Source organism: Sebastes umbrosus, chromosome 11 (assembly GCF_015220745.1).
Source record: "Sebastes umbrosus isolate fSebUmb1 chromosome 11, fSebUmb1.pri, whole genome shotgun sequence".
NCBI classification, from domain to species: domain Eukaryota; kingdom Metazoa; phylum Chordata; class Actinopteri; order Perciformes; family Sebastidae; genus Sebastes; species Sebastes umbrosus.
Window position 1 is genome coordinate 7,573,457 of NC_051279.1, and position 10,214 is coordinate 7,583,670.

The following is a 10,214-nucleotide window of genomic DNA, read 5'->3' on the forward strand; positions in this document are numbered from 1 at the left end:
TCAATGTGTTTGTCCCAACAAGACAAGGTATGTCATCCAAGAGGCTTCTTCAGGACTCCAGAATAGGGAGGAGTTCCAGACAATTTAACCTCTTGGGTCATGTGTTGCAGAAGATAGTTTTTGACATGTCATAACAGGACGAGGTCAAATCCCTCCCTTCCAGTAAAATGTCTAATCTTGTGGCTTGAACACTTATCAAAGCCCGGTCCAGGAAACAAGCTGCTTGTGAGATAAAAGCTCAAAATTCAAGGTCTGTTTCTGTTAAAGAAAAAAAAAAACGTGTTATTTTCATAGACAAATAAACAACGGCGCCATACTTTTAAGCACTTCCGGTTCCCTCGTCTCAAAGTCAATGGGTTGTTTGAATGGGTTTTTAGTTAGATGCCTGAAATAAGGTCTGTGGTTAACACGAGCTGAAGAGATGTTAACACTTTGTTCTACAATATAAAATACATCAGTAAATACACGTGAATTGTGAAGCTTTTATATGTCTTTAAAAAGGCGGGTTGCTAACAAGTGGCTAAGTGAGACTACAAAACGTCATCACGCCGACTCGTCCACCTTTGCAGCCTTGTTGTGTATACTCACATTCATGCGACCGCGGTGTAATTTGTTTATATAGCTTTTTACTTCTAGGGATTGTATTTACGCTTCAAAAATCATAAAAGTGGTTTTCGTTTGGGGAGATTATTTTACAGAACAAAATGTGTAAGTATCATAAACGTGTGTTTGCCACAGAGATTATGTTCTGCAATAATCCAAAACCCAATGGAAAAATCCCATTGGCTCTTTGTCGAGGGAACCAGGGCGATGCTAACTTCCTGGTTGGTCTGCAAAAATACATTATCCCTGCACCATTCTATAGGTCTGGTGGTGCGATCACCGGCAGACGTTTCCGCGGGTGGAGAAACAATTGAGCAATCAGAGCTCTGTAAGCTGGATAAATATGAGGATATCATCTTCCTACATAGGTACTAGCTGATTTACTAGCTTCATAAAAAGTACCAGAAAAATAGCCACAAAACTGACCAACAACAAACAAAAAAACAGTCAGTATGGGGTCCGTTTCACAAAAGTCAAAAGGCACACAATTGGTGGCACGGCATGTTTTACAATTGCAGATTAAGCTGTGAAACCTTCAGTGCTCTCGCATGTTCATGCACGGGTCGCAAGTATGGAGTTTGTTTTGACTCTTGAAACATGTCAAAATAGTCAAATTGCAGCTTGCATGTTGCAAATCTGGTGAAAGAGGCCCCAGGCTATCAGGCTGCTGTCGCCCTGCATACAAAGAGTTTACGGCTGCTGAATAACGTCTCGGTTTTCTTTACGTCTTCCACGTTGTTGTCGTTTCTGGAGTATTTAAATACAGATATTCATTTCTGTGATGACTGAGGACTGCTCTGCTCTCTCTGCTTCCATCCAAGACAGAGCTCCTTTCAACTAAACTATGCTATGACAATTTCCCCTTAACTAATCAATATCTATGCTACTGTCAGAATATCATACAATTACACAACTTCAACCCCTCCTGATCATTATTATGGTGTTTTCAGTGGGGGTTTTTTTATAGATGATGGGTTTGCAAGTTTGGCTTTGTAACATGTGGTGTTACATTTAGTTTCTAAAAGCCACAATGGTCCACAAAATCAACCTTAAGCTGACCCTTACCCAAACATTTCACATTAGCATTTCTAGCATGTCTGTCACTCGAATCACCAGCAGCTTAAAATAAAGGTTCAGATCCTAAATCAAGAGCAACCAGAAGTAAGTGGGTCAGAAACAAAGTGGTCTCCAAACTGATGCAGCAGAAGTTCCTGTATACTGTACAAAAGATCATACATAATGGAGAAGTGCTGAGTAAATAAAAAAAGGTCAGCATGTAAAGGTACATTTTTTAAATAAGGCAGCAACATGGAGAATAAAGAGGCTCTGCTTCTGTATCTCATATTCACCCAGAGCATAAGATGTCTGCTTATTGTTCCATGTTCATTAGATATTCTATGGACATTTGATGCGTCTGACAGACAGCCGTTACCTTTTGGTGAACTTTAAAACTCCGAACAGAGAAACCCTCTGAGGCCAGCGACGGCGGATCTCATTATAACAAGACTGTGAAGATTGATTAATGCCAGATAGTGTGTCTGTAACATTTGAACTGAATAGTCACTGGATTTATAGTTATTAGTGGGTGTATTAGTTCGGCCCAAAAATATTCCACGCACAATAAATTATGAAATAAAATGATCAAGTTCAGGCAAGTATGCAACATAACAAAGACATCCTTATCTGTGCCTATAAATAATGAACATTACATAACTGGCAGTGACCATCTTAAAGACAATATTTCTATTACGTGTAGATGTGTATTAGTAGAGGATGAAATAACTACTGCAACGCATCGTGCCATGTTTTTCTCTGTAAATAAAGCATCTGGGTAACTGGAAAACCAACCAACTCTTGGAGCTAACGTGAATAAGCTAGCTAGCTTTTACTGTGACTTGTGCAAACGTTTGCATTGTAAGGCATTTAAGGTAATCCACTTTGGATTTGGATCGAAGGCTGAATTCAATTACAACAGATCAAAAACAATGTTTCCCGGTTAATTTGTTGGACTTAAAAGACTAAAAGGCTAAAAAAGGACACTCGTGACACTTGGTGCTAAAGTCCCAAAAGAAAGCTCTTTCTTATTTATCCTTTGCCAAAAACCCACTTATTGACAAATTGTATTAGTGTTTCCTCAAGGCAACAACAGGCTGCAACTTAGAGGCTCTCAAACAAGAGAACATAACAGAAAGACTGCTGGATTTCACCATCAGCTACATCTACAGAGCTTCCGTTAGACTTGACAGTTAATATGTGTTGGCATGATCGGATGACAAAAGTCATGTTGAAAAGACGTGCAACTACAGCCTAAGACACACAAACTACCTCACAGACACAAAAGAGGAAACCGTACTGTACAGTTTTTTTTGTCTCTTTAATCCAGCACGCTAGATCTCAAGTGAAACAACGACTGTCGGGGTTAAAGTGCTGATTCTCACTTTATGGGAAGGAAGGAAAGAATCATGACCCTTTTTTACCCTTGGTGACGGTCTATAAAAGAAGTGCCACAGTTTCCCCACAGTTTGTCAAATGTGGATGTAAACGCCCTAAAAATGTAAGCTGAAAGTCAGCAGTTTAATCTCAACGCCATCGTTTCATTTCGAAACCAACACAACACAAAACTGTGCAAATACTTAATGGACTGCACTGTACATAACGCATGAAATGGAACAAAGGTTGTAAAGCTACGCAGCCAACAATTATGAGAAAGATTTCTTATATAAATTAATTTCAACAGACATTTCTTTGTCCTCTCGCCCTCCCTGTCGTCTCCTCTGTATCTCACTGTCGCTGTGATTATACTGATGTTGATGCAGACTGCAGTGCAGAGTCTCTGTCCTCCCACTGAGGCCTCGGACGCTCACGCTGTGACGCACTCCACCTTGTCAACACGTTAGTGCCCTGAGGCGTTATGTCTAGAACTTGTCGTTATCCGCTAAATTTAGTTTGCGTTTAGTTCCATTTGCATCACCGCTATGAAAGAGCATTAGCGTCCCTCACATCACCGAGGTTCCCATGACACTCGACTCATTATAACTCCAATCACTCTCATCAGCAGTATGAACGCTTCACATCAAACGCTTCTTTGGGTTAAATGATGATCTCACACTAACGCTTCTTCTGAGATTTTAATCCATGGAACTAAACTACAGGGAGCGCCGTGGAAAAATGGGAAATTATTTGGAACGATTTTGGAGAGAAGAGATTAACCTTGGAAGGAAATCAGCAACGGATTTAAAGCAGCAGTAGGTAGAGTTGGAGCAAATATGATTAAAACACGTTTTTATAAAACGGTCACTATATCCTGACAGTAGTGCATGAGACAGGTAATCTGAAAAAAAATCATGTGCCTCTGTGTCCTCCGGTGTCCTCCGGTGTCCTGCCGTCTTAGTTTTCTCTCAGAGCACTTGAATTAGGATATGCTGAAAGGTTATTGTGGAATTTTTGCCCAAAAATAGAGGTTTTAAGCACGTTGTATATTTATATGTGGGCAGCTGATGAGCAGAGTAAACAGAAACACTGGACTTTAACAGGAATATCCGGGTTCAAGGTCCTACGATTACAAGTATCTGTCCTCCTTCAGCGTCTTCGAGCAAGAAACTAAAATCTTTGACCTCCCTCTAGAGACTGAGGAGGCCGTTTTCTTGATTTCCTTGTTTAATCGAGTAAATGTTTAGTCTATCAAATGTCAGAAAATAGTGAAAAATGACCCTCACAAGTTCCCAGAGCCCAGAGTTCCCATGCTTATAGTTATCTAACAACAGTCCAAAACCCTACATTTTTATTGAACTATCATAGAGGACAAAGAAAACTAGCAAAGATGAACTTTTGAGAGGCTGGAACCAGACCATTAAATGCCTCTTTACTTGAATAATGAGCAATCGTTTTAGCTCAAGAGAGGAGGCCAAATGAAAACGTAACCACTGATAAGAGTATCACATCATGTTCATCATGTCAGAAGAAGTTAAGTCCATGTTGTACATCCAGTCAACATGTCAAGGACCAGGACGTCTTTATTGTGTCATTCGGGACATTTTTGTACTTATGTGTGATTTAATGTCCTCCTTATCATATTGTAGAATACACCAAACTTTACAGCAATCTACGCTAAATATTATTAGTAGAATTTGTACAAAAATGTTTGGTCGATCCGGAACAGTAAGGCTGCAAACTAATGATTATTTTCATTATCAATAAATCTGATTATTTTCTCAACTAATTGATTTTTCTAGCAAATAGTAAAAACTCCCCATTATGCTTATACATTTTTTAGAATCTTAAATCCAAAGATATTCAGTTTACTCATAAAGAAGGCCAAAAAAACAGAACATTTTCACATTTAAGAAGGTGGAACCAGAGATTTTGTTTTCCCTTTGTGCTTAAAAAATGCCTCAAACGTTTCATTAACTATCAAAATTGTTGTCAGGTAACTTTCAATTGATTAATCAATTAACTGTCTAACACTTTCAGCTCTTGATTTCCTTTTCTAAAATGATTTTTTTGCCAGTGTTCTTAACATTTTAACATTCATTTAAGCGTAGACTTTGTTCAAGAGCATGTCTTGATGTTGTTGCTGTTGTTGTTGTTAGACCGTTCGATGTCATTTCAGTTCCCCTTGTTATCGGTCTAGATTCTTAACGCTGAATCATGCTCCGTCTGAAAAAGTCGAAGTAAACATCCAGTGGGTGTCGCTTGGTTTGACTGTGCCGTGACCGTTTTAGAGCTTCTGACAGTAGACGGTCACAGTCCTGAACAGCAGACGTCTTTGTTGGGACATGAAAACAACTTGACTTGATTTTGTAGCTTGCGGAGCCATAAAGAAAGGGCAGAAACGTAAATCAGTCCCGGTTTAACAATCGACACAGTGTTAAATACACCGTGCACATGGCCGGGTATGTCCAGGAATAGAAATAGGTTAAACTGACCTAACAGATCACCAAACCACAAATAAGGAGGTAAAGATTAGATTAGGAAACGATGTACTCAAAACAAACCAAGGGCCCTGACCGAAAGTTCACTCTGTATGCCATTCCTGGAAACTTTTTTATCAGTTAAGTATTTCATATTTATCAGGGATGCAAACTCCTCAGCAGCACATGGGCAGTCGCCGACCTGCCTGGAGGTCGACGGGAGGGCACCGGGGCACTACAGACTTCGCAGACCCAGCCAAGGTGGAACTAACTGTAACAATCCTCCTAATGCAGAAGTTTTATTTCTATGTATTTTGAATTTGATAGCATAAGAGATGCTTTTTCCATTTTATAGCCTATTGTGACCTGTAGCCTTTTTCGGGAATGTGTTTGTTCAGTGTTCACACGGTGTAATACACAAGTGTTTGAATTATTCCCTTTTTTGAAGGCCCTGACACACAAAGGCGACGGTCGGCCGTTGGACAGTTTGAGACCATCAGTGAGCGCCGAATGAAATTACAGACGTGGACAAAATTGTTGGTACCCTTCCGTTAAAGAAAGAAAAACCCACAATGGTCACTGAAATAACTTGAAACTGACAAAAGTAATAATAAATAAAAATTTACTGAAAATTAACTAATGAAAATCAGCTGTTGCTTTTGAATTGTGGTTCACCAGAATCATTTTAAAAAACAAACTAATGAAACTGGCCAGGACAAAAATGATGGTACCCCTAGAAAAGATTGAAAATAATTTGACCATAGGGACATGTTAAACTAAGGTGTGTCCTGTAATTAGCATCACAGGTATCTTCAAACTTGTAATCAGTCAGTCTGCCTATTTAAAGGGTGAAAAGAAGTCACTGTGCTGTTTGGTATCATGGTGTGTACCACACTGAACATGGACCACAGAAAACTAAGGAGAGAGTTGTCTCAGGAGATGAGAAAGAAAATTATAGACAAGGATAATACGAATGGTAACCAAAGAGCCCAGAACAACTTCCAAAGAGATTAGAGGTGAACTCCAAGGTCAAGGTACATCAGTGTCAGATCGCACCATCCGTCACTGTTTGAGCCAAAGTGGACTTAATGGAAGACAACCGAGGAGGACACCAAATCATAAAAAAGCGAGACTGGAATTTGCCAAAATGCATATTGACAAGCCACAAAGCTTCTGGGAGAATGTCCTTTGGACAGATGAGACAAAACTGGAGCTTTTTGGCAAGTCACATCAGCTCTATGTTCACAGACGCAAAAATGAAGCATCCAAAGAATAGAACACTGTACCTAATGTGAAACATGGAGGAGGCTCGGTTATGTTCTGGGGCTGCTTTGTTGCATCTGGCACAGGGTGTCTTGAATATGTGCAGGGTGCAATGAAATCTCAAGACTATCAAGGCATTCTGGAGCAAAATGTGCTGCCCAGTGTCAGAAAGCTTGGTCTCAGTCGCAGGTCATGGGTCCTCAAACAGGATAATGACCCAAAACACAGCTAAAAACACCCAAGAATGGCTAAGAACAAAACACTGGACTATTCTGAAGTGGCCTTCTATGAGCCCTGATCTAAATCCTATGCAGTCTGGAGAAGGCACCCTTCAAACCTGAGACAGCTGGAGCAGTTTGCTCACGAGGAGTGGGCCAACATACCTGTCGACAGGTGCAGAAGTCTCATTGAGAGTTACAGAAATCGCTTGATTGCAGTGATTGCCTCAAAAGGTTGTGCAACAAAATATTAAGTTAAGGGTACCATCATTTTTGTCCAGGCCAGTTTCATTAGTTTGTTTTTTAAAAATGATTCTGTTGAACCACAATTCAAAAACAATATCTGATTTTCATTAGTTAATTTTCAGTAAATTTTTATTTATTATTACTTTTGTCAGTTTCAAGTTATTTCAGTGACCATTGCGGGTTTTTCTTTCTTTAACAGAAGGGTACCAACAATTTTGTCCACGTCTGTAAGTGGTGTGTTAAGTGGTGAGTGAGAGTGGTTTGAAAACGCTCAACAAACTTGTTTCCCCTTTTTGAATGACACATACAGACTACCGCAGAGTTATTTCCTCTCTTGCAGGTGCAGAACGTCCGTGCTAACTGGCCGTCGGCTGTAGTCTTTGCAGTATGTTCAAATGCAACTTTTCAGCCAAGACAAAGGCAACGTGAGGTGACGCAACAGTCTGCCTTTTCTGTCATTGTTTTGTGTTGTTAATAGATTACCAATAATAAATATACACGTACAATTGCATAAAGCAGCATATTTGTCCACTCCCATGTTGATAAGAGTATTACATATTTGACAAATCTTCCTTTAAGGTACATTTGAACTGATAAAAAAAAAAGTGTGTGAATAATTTGCAATAAAATATTTGAATCGATTGACAGTCCTAATATTAGTAAACGGAATATATTTGGGTTTTGGACCGTTGGCTGAATAAAAAAGCAATCTCATACATCACCTTGGGCTGTGCAAAATCTTTTTACCATTTTCTGACACCTTTGCGACTAAATTATTTGAGAAAATATCAAATCGGCATAGTATTTAATGATAAAAATAACCATTAATTGCCGCAACATTTCATATCTTCTTCTGCTCATATCATTTTCAGGTTGCAACTGCGGATTGCCGAGAACAAAACCTTGCGCAAACATAAACTAATGAACTCTTGTTCACTTCAAAATCTCAGCTGCCTGATTAACACCACGCACAGCTGTGGAGCAGAACACGACTTTGGACTTTCACCTCTGTAAAGCTTCACACAATACTGCTGACCTACATAAAAGTAAGCAATCAGACTTTACTGGGTTTTAATGGAATTCAAAGATCAGTTATGCAAGTTGAGCAGCCTTGATGGCCAAAGGAACTGTCTGGAGTTACAGTGCAGTGAAGACTCTGAACTCTCTGTTACAGCTGTCAGTAAAATCGCTTTAACACCCAAATTAGTTTATTGTAATACGATATGCCAAGTGTCTCAATGCACGCAAACTCCTTGTACGTTTAAACCCGCTGACACAGAACTAAATGTGAACTTTTACAAACAGTTTGGCCTGAAGACGGAGCAAAGGTCCAGCTGTTATTCAGAAAGAAACTGCTGTATCTGCACATAGTGATACCTTGAAAACAACACTTGTCTGACAGGCTGTCAGTCAGCACACCGTCGGATCAGAGGTGAACAGTGGTTACGTGTGCGTGATTACATGCTCCATCAGTCAAACGAGTAACACACTGCCCGAACACAGAGATAACCCGCAGACACACCCAATGCACACGGCTCCATGTATGTGTGTGTGTGTGTGTGTGTGTGTGTGTGACTGACCTCCAGCTCCGTCTCACATCTGTTGATGTCGTCGGTGGACTGGTTGAGTTTCTCAAGCTCCCCCTGGAAGAGAGGGAACCACAGAGAGGTGAAGCAACAGAAAGAGGAGGAGAAAGGGGGGTGATATAATATCTGGAAGTTTAGAAGGGGGAATCAGCAACATCTGGACTGAATTAGGAGGAACACAGGACAGAAAAAAAACTCATATTTAATTAAGGCAGCTGTCTGCAGTTTACATTAGTCCATGTTCTTTAGGAATAAAAAAACTGAAGCTGTGGATTAACATAACATTAAATATCAAATATTACTCCAGCTGGTGGGCGGTGCTTGGTTCTCTCAACGTTCTCATTTTATGGCTAAACAGTACACTACAAGATGTTTCTGAAAACATTTTATGCGAGAAATAGGCATTACAGTAACCGAATATTGATTAATATTTGATCAGCGCTGCCTAGTTTGACCGTTTGATCGGAGTTTGCGAGTGATTGACAGCTGCTCAGAGACGGCAAGGCTCCAGCTCGGCCCTGATTGGTTGTTTTCCTCACTTTGGGCTATGGTAAATACTCCGTCAGTGGTTCCCAACCATTCATCTGCTGCACCAAACTACATATTTTCTTAGACTTTTCTCTGATCTTAGCTCTTTTGTGTGTGTATTACTGGACCATTTTGCCTCTAAAGATTATTCAAATAAAACAAAAGGGGAAAAAATCTCTTTGGCTTAACTCCGGTAGATGAATGCAACCGGTGACGAGAGGGGCACAAGAAGATGTTGCTCCAATTTAAGGGATCACATGCCACAAAAAGGTGGGAAAAAATCTCAATAAATTCACAGATAATGGAAATAATGGTTAGTTTGCAGTTCTCTGGATTACTACAGTCACAGTGGATGAGAACTACTTAACCTCAGTTTACTAACCTTTTATGGCTAACATGAATATTTGTGATATAAGTTAAAAGCAACACCCCACTGGTGAGCATTGTATGAGGTAAAACTCTTACTACCAGTAGCATATCTATACTGTTTTTCAGTAGTTTTGAAGCTGAATGAGTCGGCAACTACTTTGATAATCAATTAATAATTTAAGTAATTTTTCAAGCAAAAACAAAATATACAGTATATATACATATTTACACAAAACAGCTCCAGCCTCTCAATTTTTACGCAATTATTAAAATGTATACGTTAATGTTTTGAAACATTAGACAAATTAAAGATGTTGCTAAAGATAATCAATTCAAAATTTTGACATTTTGTAGATCAAACAATTAACCAAATATTGAATTGATGAAAATAATCTGCAGATTAATAGATAACAATAGAAATCGTTAGTTGCAGCCCTACTGGATATCTGTATTATTTTGTTTTAAAGATGAAATGATTGGTCGATTAATCA

General features: G+C 39.4%; 1 protein-coding gene across 1 annotated transcript in view; it reads right to left on the bottom strand.

Moving 5' to 3' along the window:
* sh3bp5b (SH3-domain binding protein 5b (BTK-associated)) overlaps positions 1 to 10,214 on the bottom strand; it is a 41,279-nt gene that overhangs the window by 30,093 nt on the left and 972 nt on the right. The window contains exon 2 of the mRNA XM_037785070.1: positions 8,821 to 8,883. Within this exon, the coding sequence (XP_037640998.1) occupies positions 8,821 to 8,883 (63 nt within the window). The remainder of the gene's footprint in view (positions 1 to 8,820; positions 8,884 to 10,214) is intronic.